This window comes from Nomia melanderi, chromosome 4 (genome assembly GCF_051020985.1).
Source record: "Nomia melanderi isolate GNS246 chromosome 4, iyNomMela1, whole genome shotgun sequence".
In the NCBI taxonomy this organism is placed as follows: domain Eukaryota; kingdom Metazoa; phylum Arthropoda; class Insecta; order Hymenoptera; family Halictidae; genus Nomia; species Nomia melanderi.
Window position 1 is genome coordinate 2175125 of NC_135002.1, and position 16813 is coordinate 2191937.

At 46.2% G+C, this 16813-nt stretch overlaps 1 protein-coding gene across 7 annotated transcripts in view; it reads left to right on the top strand.

Moving 5' to 3' along the window:
• Window positions 1-16813, top strand: part of Picot (putative inorganic phosphate cotransporter protein picot) — a 42421-nt gene that overhangs the window by 17106 nt on the left and 8502 nt on the right. For 2 of the 7 annotated variants that reach the window (XR_012998407.1, XM_031979673.2), the window contains exon 1: window positions 7195-8180. The exons of 2 other annotated variants lie outside the window; for them this stretch is intronic. Coding sequence is in view for 1 of the 5 variants with exons in the window: in XM_031979673.2 (XP_031835533.1) it covers window positions 8069-8180 (112 nt within the window). In the remaining 4 variants the exon portion in view is untranslated. Of the gene's footprint in view, window positions 150-1584; window positions 2318-7194; window positions 8181-8296; window positions 9445-16813 lie in introns of those variants that run through there. 3 more of the 7 variants (XM_031979677.2, XM_031979675.2, XM_076366856.1) reach the window with 3 other exon arrangements.

The window sequence follows — 16813 nt, forward strand, 5'->3', positions numbered from 1 at the left end:
TATTATCAACGAAGGCTACGGCGACGCGGAAGTGAACAGATGTCTTGATCGAGACTTTCGGATAACACATCTAGGACGACTCGGCGGCCGTGTCGAGTGTTTATGCTCGCTACTTCGAGCGCTGAGGGTTAGACTGGAGGCCGTGAGAGGTTAGTCAAACGCATTCGCATTTTCCGCGTAAGAACATTTTAACGTTTTAACCAGTTAACTGTGGAATTTAGTTGGAAAAACCTCTCGTTCTGCGCGCAATAAAATAAAACAATGGAGCGTGTACTCGTCGAACGCAGGACGACACGTAGAGTATATTTTAATGAAAGGTCGAAGCGAAACAAAGAATTACATGTTTATGTGAAAAAATGAAGAATTCGTCGCTGAAAGAATTAGTATTGTGTCAAGCTTTACGATGACGTGTATACTCGTCAAACACAGTTAACTGGTTAATTAGAACCACCGAACAGGTTAGATTTCCTGATTTCTCTCTTCCCGCGATTATTAACCCTTTGCACTCTGGGAGCTTCTATAGAGAAATTTCCGGAAGTTTCAATCGGTAGTTCTAATGTCGACTGTTGCGCAGATGCAACGATCCTCAGTTTTCATAGCTCGAGTATAAAGGATCAGAGAAGTGGAAACGTGACACGTTCCTGGAACACTAGATCTCCACATTCTGTTAATGAGGAGTTTACGTAGCGCCGCTTCAAGTCGCGTCCAATTTAACCACTTGCGTTGGAAAGACGTGCCACGCACGTCGAGACGCTTCTATCCCAAAATTCTCAATGACGTCTTTCAGACATTGAAAAATTTCTAAATTCATTTCCACCACCCCTTGGCTTACATCGTGTGAGACACGTGACGAAGATTTTAAATAGAATTTAGCAAAAATAAATATTACTCAAGTCTTGTGAACGCAAATGAAACATCCTGTTTCCGCTGTCAATTATTATATTTTAGAGCAAAATTTTTCTCTTTCTCCAATACATTATTAATGACAAAATTATTATATCTTTAAATATTGAAGATTTAATTTCAATAATTTATAATATCGTTAATAATTCGGTATTATAATCGTATTCAACGCGCCGGATTCAACTGGGGCGACATAATGCGCGTTATCCTGCGCGAGGCGAAGCGTTCGTGTCTTGTTCCGGTTCTACGGTCGACGCGCGCATGGGACATTAGGAGGCTGGTACACCGATAGAAATTTTCGGGCCGAGAGCTCGGGATTCCAGCCGACTCGATTCCGCGCACGGTGTCTCGTGAATAATGCATGTCGCGAGTCGCGTTCGCCTGTTGTTGTCGGTAATCGTCGTGCTCGGGCCGAATGGATAAAACGTGCGCAGCTAATAACGAACGGGAAGGCAGAGAGTCGGCCGACCGACCGACCAACCGACCAGGCGGAAATAATTTATCGGCAAGGCGACGCGCAATCCGCCGCAGAATTCCAATGGGCCGCGGCGTAATCGCGACGCCGGAGTTTAGCCACCGAGAGAGGGATGCTTCGGGGTCGCCGGGTAGACAGCGGCTGCGCCATCCGTGCGTGTCGCTGCACGGCCGCCGCGTGATCGGTGACGTCGGGGAGCCCGTCGAAAGTAGAAAGTTCCGATCGCGATTGCTAGTGTCCCCCGGAGCGTTCCAGCTGGTTCTGTGACGCTCGAGACGATCGCGGCTCCCGGGGACGTCAACGAACTTTCGATCCCGATAGATTCCGTTTCAGACGTCACGTTATCACCGCTCGATCACATGGGGATAGCCATTAACACGTCAAGTGCCATGTCAGACACTGACGCTTCTGAATTACTTGGAACCGTCGCACGAGATAACGGACACTAATGAAAATGTTTAATAACGTGACTGAGCTTATAGTGTCAATAGTAATGCGATGTAGTGAATAATTATTGCTTCTTCCTAACGAGGATACCTACAGAAAAATGGTCAAGACTCTCGCGGCGCTTGTCAGATGTAATTTTAGACCCTTCTTTACACGGACTATCCTTCGCCTGTGCACTTTCATGATAGTGTTATTCGTATGCAATCTAGTGTTACGCAATGCCACTGGAGAATGCTAGGGGGTTCGAATCGCGATCGGTCGGTACGGAAGCCATCTATGTTCGCTGCGACGTTTCGGACGCCGAAGATTTTCGGCTAGTTGATCGATGACCGACGTGACGCCTCCATCGTGGACACGATAGTGCGAGACAGTCGAATGAAATTGATAGAGATGAATCGTCGACTCGCGAGACAGATTAAGATGGACGAATTAGATTACGACGGGAAGCTAGGCGACCAAGAACCGCCGGAGGGAAAGGGGACAGCTCTCAAGGTACGTCTGTACTCGCGAGCGGAATGGTCTCGAAAACACGAGCGGCGAATAACGTCGTCGGGATACCTTCGAGCGGCGTGACAAATGTCGCGGATGACGCGCGCGCGGAATCTCGAAAACCGTGTACACCTTGACACGGATCGAGAGGAAAGTTCGAGCAATGTCGGTCGCGGGACGCCTCGCGTCGCGTCGCGCCGCTCGAAACTTCGAGTTCCGGCGTTTGAGGCGTTTCCGGCGGCCGGTCGCGTGCACGCCTGGCTCTGCGTCAGTCCTCGCCCACGGACGGACGGACGGACGTTATTTTCCACTTTGCAAAGTGAATAATGCGTTTTCGGGTTCAAACGTTTCCTGTTGACGCGCGACGCTCGGGGACCAGATGGAACGAGCATCGAGGTCGTGCCGGCTGGGAACGTCGCCGAGCCAGCCGCGCGTGAAACGCGATGCGACGGATCGTCCGGGAAAGTGGCTCGATCGTCCGGCTCGCGGAAAAATGTATCGAGCATCGATTATGAGAACCTGCTCGTTACCGACGCCGATTCCAGGTGGAATTCGTTTTAACGACTACCGATGAACGAGTGGTGTCGGTAGTATCGACCGTCGGTAACCGAGTATTTTTTCTCTGTTGGTAAAAGTGTGTATATTGATAAAGACGGTTTTTGAGTCGTTTAGATGTTAATTGTAATGAGATTTGTTGGATATCTGAGGAAGTCGAGATTTTCTAGTGTTGGATGAATTAACCCTTAGCACTGCAAGTTGTTTTGTAATTATTCTGAGGTATCCTAGCAAATGGAATTTACTTGACACTAAAACTACCGAGGATTTATTACGATTGATATGTGATCCGTATAAAAATTGTAACAATAGATTATGTTCGGTTTCTTCAGGCATTTGTTGCAGTATTCAAGTGAAGCTATTTATTTTCAACATCGTTTCGAATGTTCAATGCTTTTAACCCTTAGGTTTTATAATTTATCAGAAACTGTAACTAATTTTTATAGTATTCCTAGAGGAAATGAGAAATATAACATTTCTTCGATCTTTTATTTTCCTTCTCAACGCAGAATTTGGATGTGTGGAAAAACTAATAATTTTAGGGTAGTTTTGATTCATTGAAATATTTGATATTAGAACTGGTGCAATATTGTAGCCCACAGAGTTCAAAGGGTTAAATTCAGATTCGTTAGCAGAAATAGGATATCTCGTACACTGTATTCGCGCTTCGTCCAACGATACTTGGCGGGAACGTACTTAAATAGCGCGTACATTCGAATAATCCCAATTACATAATTCCCGACAAACCCATTCGACCGGTCCTTTCGTCGGTCTCGCACTTCCAAACGGGATTCGCACATAATCAAGGGTTACTTCAATTAATCCCGATTAACTCCAATTATTCCGGAGCGCGTCCAATTGTTTTCAATAATTTCCAATCGTTATCAATTATTTCATTATCCGATTACTCCCGAGGATCCGACAGAATCCAAGGCTCGAATCGAATTAACGCGACTCCCCTGAAAGCACGCAGAAAAAAAAGAAATAAAAGGAAACTGCAACGGGTGACGCAAGAAAGTGAAAAGTTACCGGCGAGTGAAATCGAAAAGGAAGGAACGAGCAACACTCGCCTGCCCCCGCCGACGGGTGTTTATCCGCGATTAGCATCCCCGGCATTAATTCCAACTATGTATCCACATTTAGCCGTGGATTGCATAATCCGTAGAATTCTCGTGGGCGGTTATCTACCCGCGAATTGGCGAGTAATCGTTCGCCTTAAGGAAGCTCGCGCATCATCGGCGTCGAGATAACGCTGAATCACGACGCGCCACGGTAATTTACGTTCATCGAGCTCGAGATCCCGGTGATTTGTCGCGTTTCACGTGAATCCGCTCGCCGGATCCTTCGTTCCTGCACAGTCATCCCGCTTTAGCAATTTTTCTCTTCTTTTTTGTCCGCGAGTCAACAAACGCGGTCGCGGAGCGCGCGCACGTTGCATTCGTAGCTCGTTAACGTGATCGCGCGCCGCGAGAAACCCGTGCATTAAGGGGTTAACGCAACGGTTTCCTGGCACGCGATACCCCGCGGTCTCTATTATTGGCCCGCGCCGCGGCATCTTTATTTTAATCCGCGATTTGGCGAGGCGGTTAATACGAACGCGGCCGCGCGTGCACCGGGCACGCGGCCGGACGTTCTTCCGGTCCCGCGGCGGTCCGATCGATCCTCCCGGTCCGATCGATCCGCTCCGGGGCACGGCTCTCGCCGCGAATTTTCCGCCGATTCGGCGTGATCGCCCGATTCGGCGGCCTTGTCGCCGGCGCGATTGCGAAACGCAAACGCGCGGCTTCGGTTAAACAAACGGTTACGCACGTATTGCGAGCGGTGAGTCATCGCTTGACGCGAGCGGCGCGGCGCGGCGCGGCGCACGGCGCGCTGAGAAGTGCCGATGGAAAGCCGATTTCCGCGGTGTCGCGGGATCGATGGGAATTCAGATGATTTCGTGGAGAGACCGTTGTATTGTGGGTACGATCTATGTATGGTGTTCCCTTTTGTTTTCCTGTTGATGGTTGAGATCAACGGATCGTCGCGCTACCAATGGCACTTATGCTCGGCGAGCTTAACTTGCACTCGGAAGTCCCCTCTTAGGGACATTTCGAATGCAATGTTAAATGCTCCGAGTGCAAAGGGTTAATCTGTGGAACATCGCTAGATGTGGTTTCAATTGAGTGCGAAGTATGTTGTATCGTAGGAACGATGGCGATAGAAAGAAAATTGAGGGTGCGAGGGAAAAAAGTTTTGAGCGACAAGGGAACATGTACAATTTATTGACGGAAAATAAATACTGTGGAGTTGTTGCTGAAGAAAGGCACAGTGATTGCGAGTTTCACGTGTCTGATAAGCGTTTCCGTTGAAATTAATAGGATACAAAGAGCCTATGGCAAAGATCGAGTGCTTGGAATTCCATAAAAGTAAAGCGGTAACAAAGTTAGAGATTTCTGATCGCCGTTCCGTCCCGCTGTGCGGCTTCGCGCGGAGCAAATCTCACGCGGCGATAACGCGGGAGGAAAGATTCCGCGAACCATGAGACACGCTCGAACGCCGCGGTATCAATTACGTTCCCAAGCGGCGGCGGATCCTTGGCGACGATTAGAACGCAAAAACTCGCATCGCCGATTACGCGATCGCCAAACAGAATTGTTATCCACGATCCGATAACGGGCCGACGATGCGATAAGCGGTCCGGAGAAAACGCCGAGGATCGATCCGAGATAAGACGCGGAGATCTCGTTGCGTAATTTCGCTGGAGACGATCCTGTCTCGAACCCACGAGCAGTGTTTGCTTCAATAGCTATCTTCGTGGTTTTAATATTGTACTATGTAAATGTAAAGAATGAGTCGTTCAATTTGAGAATGGCTTGAGTCCATTTTTCAATGTCGAGTTAACCCTTTGCACTTGAAAGTTTTGCTTCAGTAGCAATCTTCGTGGTTTTAATATTGTTCTAAATGCAAAGAATGAAACGTTGACTTTTAAAGTGGCTTAAGTCCATTTTTCAATATTAACCCTTTGCCCTTGGAAGTTTCTCACTAGAAATATCAACATTTTCTGCCAAAACAGACGATATCCTTTGAGACAAACTCGAAGTGAAATCACAAGTACATTGAGGAACGAAGCTAGGTTATTCCAGTATCTCGCGTACCGCATTGTACGAAGTTGAACGTTAAATATCAGATTTTATAGTTTCACTGCGTGAGATCAAGTGGTGACTCAGAGTCACCTCCCGAGTTCAAAGGGTGAAAGTAACCTAATGTTCTCCATGGAAGACGCAAAACGTTGATCATAAATATGTAACGTGAGACAGCTTTCCTCGATTCTCGGCTGTTCTGATTCCCCATCCAATCAGCGTTACTTCTGTCGGCGTGAAGCGAGACCTCGCGTTCACCAGCCTCGCATTAGCGGCCATCTTTCGCCAGAGAGAAGTTCCTTTCCGCCATCGTTACGACTAACTGTACGACGTTTGCGCTAATTATTCCTGTTCAGATCCAACGACTGTACTCTCTAGCAAACGAGTTTCTAGATCTGCTCTCGCACTCGCCGTTCGCACGCCCGGACGCGTCCTTCGTCGACCCTTTTGCCTTTAACCTTTTCGGCGTGGAACCGAACTGTTGCGCCCGATGACCGGGGCTCTAACAATAACGACGACGCGGTACGCCTCCGCAGTGATTTCTTCTCGATAGTTATGTTATTACCGTTATGCAAGGGCCGGCATAGCTCAAATGACATAATTGACACAATGTTGCGCTATTTTAAGGGGCGCGGCTTGCGAGAGAATGAGTGCGAGGTCCGAAGGTCGGTCGTTTCTAAGATTTCAACGGCGACTCTTTGAAATAAATATTCCAAGCTTTTTTACCGTGTCAACCGATGCAACTGCTGTTCCCAGCAACAAAGGCTGTCACGACTATTTCTGTCCGGGAGACATAAAGGATCGTTTAAAAGCTGTTTCAATTTCCATTCGATTAGACTCTATTGCATCTACCCCTAGCTGACAGTTGCTCCTCGACAGACGTATAAACGTCCGCTCTGTATCGGGATTAAAATATCCTCAAAAGAGCCGCTATGCAATCGAGAAAACTGCATCGTAAGTAACGGACGGCTTGAACTCGGCGCCGCGAACGTCGGCGCGTTTGGCGCGTTCGCGTGCCATTGGCCGCGTCACCGCGAGGACGTCAGATGGCGCAAGCGCGTCCAACCGGCTCGCCGGCCGCGGAAACGGGCCTCGCCGATTGGCCGAGCGACCTCGTGTCTCGGCTAGCCTCGCGCACCGCCCCCCACTCCCGGGCTCCGGCTCGTCCGAAACTCGGTGTGCCGAATGCCGGCCGAACCGAGCCGAAGGAGCGAGAGAGACAGAGGAGGCAGGTGCGTGCTCGCTCCCGTCACACGAGATCGCTGTTAATCATCGTTATCGGTGTGCACGAAACCGTCAACCGATCCTAAGCGCGCAGTGTGTGTGACCAGTCGGTCGTGTATCACCGCGTTCTCGCGTTTATCGAGAGTGTCGTCGCTGTCGTAGCCGCAGCCGCGTGTCCCGGGCGCCCGATCCCGAGTCCTGTGTCCCGTGTCGCGTCGACGTCGACGTCGTGCTTCCGCAAACCCGAGCGTGTGCGGCTCGTTTCCGTCGTTCTCTCTGTCTTCCCGTCGCTGCCTCTCTCCCGTGTCTCGTTGCCCGTCGTCGGCCACCGCCTCCTTCCCCGCGCGTCTCCGACGTCGGCCAGTCGAAGAAACGATTCCGTGAATAATCGCGAGTATCGCTCGCACGCGAGTCGAACGGAAACGGAGAGGGAATCGTCGTCACCGACGTCGTCTCTTCTCTTCCCCGGCCTCTCGTGCTACACTCTCTCTCTCTCTCTCTCTCTCTCTCCGTCTCTATATATCACTCTCTCTCTCTCTGTCTTCGTCGCGACGGGGCGACCGACGACGTTTCGTCACCGAGTTTTTCGCCCGTGCTCGTCGCCGAAGGCTCGCGCTCGATTTCGTTTTCGGTCTTGAATTCGGAACCGTGTACCGGCGCGCGCGCGCTCGCTCGCTTACAGCCACGTCTGGCGACCAGAGTTCTCGACGCTACGCGACGGATAGATAATCTGGCTTTTCGCGGCCGGCCAACAGAAGCAGAAGAGACGGACGCTCGGTGTGCGTGTGTGCGCGTGTGAGAGAGAGGAACAGGGACAGAGATTCCGGTCTCCTCGAGTGCGTCCAAAGGCGGGATGAACGGCAACGGCCGAGCGAACGGCGAGAACCGAGGACGGAATGGCCACGTGCTAGTGTGGGAGCAACCCGGCCTGGAGGAAGAGGACAGGCCCGGACGGAAACGGAGAAGTATGACACGCGTTATCGTCGCCGTTCCCTGCGAGTACAGACACGACCGCCTCGAATTATGCTTGTCGTCGTTCGTTAGACGACCGCTCCTCGTCCAGAAACCGTTCTGCCCCCCTCGCCGCCGTCGACGCTATTCCGACACGGTGTACGTCGCGTGTGCATTAGTTCGGTAAAAGCGTCTCCGGCCACGTGCTTTCGCTCTCGCTCTCCCGCTTCTCGGCCGTCTCGGCCGTTTCTCCGTCGCTCCCTTGGCTCGGAACCCGTCCTTTCCTCGACTTCGATCGTTCCTAGACCACGCGTATTTTTGTTTTTATCTGTTTACTCGTCGGAGAATGTTACTCTTTATGAAAAATCACGGGAAACCGAGTACGTCATCGTGGAACATTTCGGTGTACGGGTTCAACGTAGATCGGAAATTCTATGTAGGAGAATCTCGGTTGTTGACGTTAGTCTGTTTGTCGTCTATGGTGTAATCCGGGCATCGAACGAGAATCGATTCCGTTGGACAACGATCGCGCAGATTCGACGCTGCCGTCGCGTCGTGTCGAGTATCTCGTTTTCTCGCGTTCCACACACGGGCACAGTGGAACGCGCGTGAACTGTCACGGGACCGACGCGTCCGCGTCGCCGTGTACACGCGAAAATAATCGTGCGTGGGTGAACCCGCGTCAAGTGGCAACATTCTCTTGTTCCATTCTGTCGCGTTCACGCACTCTTCCACTTTCTTTTTTTCTTTTTACTATTCACGGGTTCCTTCGCGCGCGGCGTCGCCCCCCGCTCCCCGCTGGATACTCTTCGTCCTCTGGCTCTAGTAATAACCGCTAGCAATTTATTCGTCGCGATAACTTCTTTGGAAACGACTCGTGTAAAGCATCGCGTTAATAGGCCCGGACAGGCCACGACGGGAAGCGCGGAGAGAGACAAACGGAAAGAATTTATTCGTGGAACTAATTTGACGATAATTCATAGATACATTAACTGACAAAGCTGTTTTGTTTAAATGTTTCACGTAACAATAGAAAGTTTCATTTAGAACACTGAATAGTCGACTTCACAGTTCCGCTGTATCGAATCAAGCGATAAAAGTCACCTCTCGAGCGCAAAGGGTTAATATGGCTGATATGTTATCCTCGAAATTGTAACAGATTTTCAGTTTCTTCGGGCATTCGTTACAGTAATCGATCGAAACTGTTTTCGATATTTCGAATATTCGTAAGGTATCGATAACTGCGATGCGAGAAATCGAAACCAGCCATTTTGACTGGTACGTATTTCCAGTGTTAACCCTTTGACGAGGATTCTTTGAAATATACGAAACCTCCAGGTGAAGCTAAATTATATATAAATTGAAAAGAATTTATTTAAAGTGTGAAACAATGACTCGACCTGATCGGACATTAAAATTACGTTATAGAGAACTTCTAGGTTATGATAGCGTACGGTCGGAGTGCTCGAATGTTGAACGGTACGTTTGTTTATGGGAGAATAATTGATCAGTGTATCGTGCAAGGAAAAATTGTGATTCATTAATTACGACTAATTGAATTTTTGTACGGTGCCAACGCATCTTCGAAACGCGTGAGCAGCGCCGGGGAAAATCAATGGTCTCATGGACGGTGTTCGTAGCACGCACGTTCCCGTTCCATGCAATTGCGCAGCCCCGATCGTCGCATGGTGGTAGTTTATGTGCAACGGATCGTTGCATCCGAAAGTTGAACTTCCCGGTCGAGTTTTCTCGGAAGAAAAGCGAATTGTGAAACATTTCGGAACCCGACGTCTTTTGCAGGCGTTAGGGACTCGTATCGCCACTTTACTATCGAGAATTGTTATCTCGTTGGAAACTTTTGTGTTAGGAACCGAAATTATTGAAACATTTCCTCGCGATCCATCGTGCACACGTAGAACGTGGTTTTTCCGTTTTTTTCCGTTATAACAAGATACTCGTATTTCATGAAATAATTCTAACAATTTCTCAGTACCTTCATCGATACCGATTTATCAACAGTCTGAGAAACGCGTCATGAGTGAATCAACAATTTTTCTGGTCTTAATGATTACCGAGAAATACATAATTGTATTCAAAGAATTCGCCCGGAAACCATATCTTCCCGCCATTCTCACTTAACCTCTTCAAGGATATCGTCTAACGCATCCTAACAGTTCTAAATTCAGAATCATCTCATTATTCCATTTCACTTTTCCATTGAACTATCACAGAAGCTATACTGAATTAAAACATCTGATCCTCGAAGGTTATAAAAATCGCAGTCCATTTATCACAGAAACTATACTGAATTAACGTACTAATTTTTCCAACGATTAATTGGTTATTTCGTCAGATAAACGTATAATTCTTTTCTTTCTTTTATTATTCGATTTTATTGCGCTCGCGAGGAGAGATTTTTCAAACTAAGTTCCACAGTTAACTGGTTAACACTAGGATCACGGAGCGCGTCAATTAGACGCGCACTGAATTTTGTAAACATCATTTGTCAAATATTTCGGTCTATTTTTAAATGTATAATTTTCAAAATCTAAATAGGTGAACATCAACTGTTCTACGAATCACAAAATAAACTGTAAATGCCCGTAAACCTGATGTTAAAACATCTCATTCTCGAAGGTTACAAAAATCGATCTCCCTAGATTCCATTCAGCCAATCAAAGGACTAGCTAAACGACGCGAGTCGGTGTAACCAGGAACTGAAATCATCCTTGTCTATTTTTACGTAAAGTCCTTGAAGAATCCGAGGAGAAGACCGGCGGCCGATAGCCGAGGTCCACGGAGCCAATTAGTGGGAAAGGAACCGCGTGGAATCGGGCAGAAAAGATAACGCTCGGTATCGATACGTAATCGCGCGACCGCTTCGGTTTCCTCGAGTTGAATTCCGTCGGTCGTTCTCGCGCTGTTCGGAACGCGAGCCAAAGGTCGCTCGACGGAGAGACTCGAAGCGAACGCGTGCTCTGTGCGCGAGCGGAACAATTGGAACGACACGATCGAGAGGGGAACCACCGATCCCGATCGTTCGTTCGTTTCGATCCCGTAATTGTCCACGTCTCGGATTCCGCGTTTCGGAACGCGTGGCACAGAGCTTTAACAGCTTGTTAGCTATTTCCACCGACTCGTCGTCGATCGAGCACGTGCTCGTCGGCTGCTAGTCAGCTGCTCTCCGCGGCAGCAACTGCGATGGCGACACCGTCGCGGCGACGTCGCGACCAGCAACAGTTGAGTTCTTCCCGCGTTGCCAACCAGCCTTCTCGCGAACGATTCGAACGAGCCTCGAACTTGACCCACGCGTGCAATTCGAACCGTCGATGCGTCGGTGCGACGAGTTCACGACGTTTATTTTAATGTTCTTTCGATTATTGTTAGTTTCAACTAAAGATCACTTGTTAAATGTCGGATATTTTAACTTGTTTTTTTCGGTTATTATCCTGATAGTTTCAACTAAAATTCACGACTTTTTGAACGTCGGATATTTTGATGTACTTTCGATTTATTAGCTTGATGGTTTCAAGTAAAGATCAGTTTTTGAACGTTGGATATTTTAACTTGTTTTTTTTGTCATTATCTTGATAATTTCAACTAAAATTCGCGACTTTTTGAACATCAGATACTTTAACTTGTTTTTGTGTTACTATCTTGATAATTCCAACTAAAATCAGGACAAATTCGCACGTCGGATATTTTAATCTCTTTTTTTCCGATTATCTTGATAATTTCAACTAAAGTTGACGACTTTTTGATCGTCGGATACTTTAATCTGTTCCTCAGATTACAATCTTGGTAGTCTCAACTAAGATTCCCGGAGAAACATAACCGTAACGACCATTCAAAGGTTACCTCAGAACTTTTCGTGGAAAATCTAGAAATTGTTTACAGGGAAAATCGCCGCTGTTTGTCTCGGTTAACCACAGCGTGTCTTCGTCGAGCACACACCGTTCGCACCGCGAAAGAAAACAAGAACAAGGGGATCAATATTTGCACTTGTAAATTATCGCGTGCGATATTGGGAATAATAGAGCGGAGGTTCGGCGCGTTTTAAATAACGCGTTGTTGTTAACCACGTCCGATATATTTGGCGCTGCGATATTCCGAATCGTTAGCGTGAAATTTCTCTCTCCCGCTCGCCGTGACGCTCGCGAGGACGCGAAAAATGATGACAGGGAACGCAGAAACGCGAACCCGGTTGCCTACTCAGGGGTTCAACCTTTCCAACATGGCGGCCGGAATGCGCGGGAACCTGTCCCGTTCGCGAAAATCGAACGAGCGCGTTGCGACAAGCTGCGCAAATAATTGCGGTATGGCGATACGTTGCAGCTCCGAAAATAAAGCTTGCACAGGGTCTAATAATAAGCCGCATTATTATTACCCGATCTTATCGGCCGGAAATCGTATAAATAACCGATGCTCGTGAAACAGTCGGTTGTCGTTTGTTCTCCGAACGATATCTCTCGAACTTTCGATACGCTGTTCGAACCCTTCGAATGTCGTCATTACGAGATCGGATGTTCATGTTTGGAAGACTATGTTGCGAACAAATGATTTAACCCTTTGCACTCGGAAGTATTTGGAAATATTTAACATTTCCTGACTAGACACAGACGATATTGTTTTAAATTAACCCTCTATAGGCTCGTGTGACTTTGAAGTCATGCATCAATATACCGAGTTAAATTGACGTATTTAATTTTTTATTGCAAAATGGCAAACTATGTTAAATAATTAACCAACTTGAACTTTTATACGCTGAGGCGTGAAAGTTTAACGTCATTGTAACTTGAAAGTTAAATGTATTCGTTTGATGAAATTATTGAAACTATTGAATACATTGTTAATTCGTATTCATATGTGGATACTTATTAATTTTGTACTGCATAGATTGTTATAATCATGAACTAAAGTTCGGCCCATAGAGAGTTGAATGAACTCGAAGAGGAATCGCGAGTAAATTGAAACAAAGCTTTTGTATCCTAATATTTCACACGTCAATGCATTATACATAGTTTAATGTTGAATATCAAATTTTGTAGTTTTACTGCATCTAATCAAGTGGTGACTCACCTCTCGAGTGCAGGTTAATTAGTGAAACAGCAAGAGAGCAGCGCGTAGCTTCCTGTTTTCCTATTAAATAATTGATATTTAATTTCGACTGTTGAAGACTTACATTTTAACCCTTAGCACTCCAGGTTGTTTTGTAATCTATCAGCAACTAATTTTTATAGCATTCCTAGGGAAAATGAGAAATGCTGTAACATTTCTTATATCTTTTATTTTCCTTCTTAGTAGAAAATTCGGATGTGTGGAAAATCTAATTTTAGAATAGTTTCTTTCATTCATTAAAATATTTGATATTATAACTGGTGCAGTATTAGAGCCTACAGAGTTCAAAGTGTTAAAGTATCTTCGTCCGCGGTTCTAATAGGTTCCTAATCTCGAATTATCAATTCTCAGTAACGATGTCTACGCCGGGATCTCTAAAATATTCATGGATTCACCTTAATCCATTGCTCAGATACGCCGATCGTTCGGTTTTATCTTAATCCGCACGTATCTCACCGATTATATTCTGCTTCTAACGTCACCGTTACATAACCTGCACACGCGATTTCAACTCTTTTCGAATATCCCGAGTGTCTTATAGTTTATAAACGACGAAAGTGGTAAATATTGAATTAGGCGAATCGAACGACTCGAAATGAACCCTAATGGAAGAATTCCGATCGGTAGGTTCCTCGATCGCGAGGATTCAGGCGGATGTTTTCTATTCGAAGCGAATCGGACTCAACCGAAACTTCGTTTCGAATGCGAGGATCGCGTCCGCGATTCGAAATCCGCTTTGTCGGCGGTTCGAATTTTGTCGACTCGGAACGCACGGTGCATTACGCAGCCGCGCGATCGTTTCAGTCCCGACAATTCGCGTTTTCTGGAGACCGTGAAATCGACGTTGGTCCTCGTCAACGTTAGAACCAGAGTCGAAACCCATTTGGAAGCTTCCGCTTCGAATCATCGAACTCTGATGTTTCCGCGTGGAATTGTTAACCCAAAGTTATGATGTTTAACACTAAACTTTGTATAATGCGTCACTATGTGAAATATCACAGTAAAATAGTTTTGACCTTTAATTTATCGATTAAATTATTTACATTAGTCGCAACAAGCGTCGTCTATATTTTATCGAAGAGTGTTGAATACTCCTAGTGAAAAAATTTCGAGTGCAAAGGTCAACACTAGAACTACCGTACCAGTCAAAATGACTGGTTTCGGTTGTTTTGTTTCGGAATTACTGATATCTTAACCCTTTGATCTCTGTAGGCTCCAATATTGCACTAGTTATAATATTAACCCTTTGCACTGGAGAATATTTTTCTCAATAAGTATTCATTACTTTCCGATGAAAAATCAACGATATATTTTGCAATTAACATAAAGAAATACCTTGCATAAATTGACAGAACTATTTCATTTCGACGTTCCATGTGTTCGTACATTAGATAAAATTTAACATTGAATTTTCAATTTTACAATTTTCTTGCGTCAAATCAAGTGTCGACTGAGAGTCACCTCTCGAGTTCAAAGGGTTAAATCCTCGGCAGCCCCAGTATCAAATAAATTCCATTCGCTAGAACACCTTAGTAAAATCTACACAAACAATACCTCCACCAATAAACTAGAACATTGAACCGCAAGAAACCTTTCAAATTCTCCGAACAATCGGAAATCGGATCGGCATTTTTCGCCTTTCGCAGTTCGCGTCCTTGACGACCGAACACCGAACCAAAGTTGGCCAAAACGCAATCGGGCCACAGCCGCTTGTCAACACGTTTGCCGAAGCGTCCGCTTCCTGTATTTGTTAACAATTTACACGACCGCGGTCTATTAATAGTCTCCTCTTCGATCTCGAGTAATAATCCCGAAAGCGATAGGGTCACATTACTCGAGGCAGCTGGTCGATTCGCGTCGACGTTAGTTTGGCTATCGGAGGGATTAACGAGGAGACACTCGTGCCCGATGATTCTGAATTTTTCGTCGTCAGTCCGACCGAGCATCCGCTGATAAATCAGTCATCGTCGATCGGGGCGCACGTGATTACCGTGATTTCAGCTGGGAGATCGTCGAGATAATTCGTAATCTAATCAGCCGTTACGCTCCGAGTCGCTCCGTCGTTTGTAATCGTCGGTGGTCGGATTACTCGCGCGACTCCTACGCGAAGAGAGGAGGTCTCGGCGTACCCTTGGGCCGCGAGTCGAGACTTCGAGGCGTAATTTCTTCCTCCCCTCGGCCCCCGATCCGATTCCCTCCTCGCTCTCTTTCCCTCTTTAGCTCGTCCCTAGAAGAAGGGAAGTGGCGAGGCGAAGGGAAGGACTTGGTCGCAAACACGACGTAGGTAGCAGCCGAGTCTGCGAGCCAAGTGACGCAACCGGGGTCGCTTTGTCGATCTCGGATGGATAATTGATAATCGTCCCCGAGGAGCGAGATTCGTTCCGATCGCTCGACCTGGATCGTTCCTCCAGTTTCCCTGGAACGTCTGAGATTTGTCCTTTCGAGGAGCTATCGTTGTACCGAGCAGCTCGAAAGTTGGGTTCGATCGAAGTGTAAATCATTAACACGACTGCGAGAAGCGTGTTATGTATCAGAATTCCCGTAAAAATTGTAACAGATTATTTTCGGTTTCTTTAGGCATTCATTGTAGTATTCAAAGGACACTATGTAGTTTCGGAATCGTTTCGAATGTTCGATGCTTCGAAGATATCAATAATTGCTAAACAGATCGAAATCATTTTGATTGGTACGTAGTTCTGGTGTTAACGCATTGTTGACCGGTCACGAGTTAACCCTTTACTCGAAAGTTTGTCTTTAGAAATATCCGAAATTTCCAATGAGATATAGACGATATTGTTTGAAACTAATTTAACGATGATTCACAGATAAATTAAACAACGAAGGTGCTTTATTTCAATATTTCACGTAACAATGCGAAGTTTAATTTGAAATATGAAATATTTCACTTTAGTTTTGTTGTATCGAATCGAGTGGTGACTGAGAGTCACCTCTAGAGTGCAAAGGGTTAACCCTTTGCGAACGAATGTCGACAATTTAATCCAACAAAATAATCGAGTTACTCGGCCAGCGAGAGATTAGCATGTAGTTTCTCCTATAATTTAAGCAATTAACACTAAACCTACCAGACGGCTCAAAATGACCTATTCCTGATTTCTTCGTTTCGCAATTACCGAAAAGCCAACAGATGTTTCTCCGAGAAATTGATTGATCAATGCGCGAACTGAAGTCTCAATAAACGCATTCTTGAAGTTTCTATAGAGGAACTTCAACTGTTCGGTAGTTTTAGTGTTAACCCCTTGAACTCTGCTCCAATATTGCACCAGGAATAATATCAAATATTTTAATGAATCAAAGAAACTACCCTACAATTATTCTATTTTTCATCCAAATTTTGTACTAAGGAAAATAAAAGATCTAAGAAATGTCACGGTATTTCTCATTTTCGCTGGGGATACTCCAAAAATTAGTTACAGTTGCTGATTACAAAACCATCTGAAATGCTAAGTAATATATAATTTCCCTTTATCCATTAAAGGTTCCCTACATTCCAAAGAATCTCCGCAAGAGT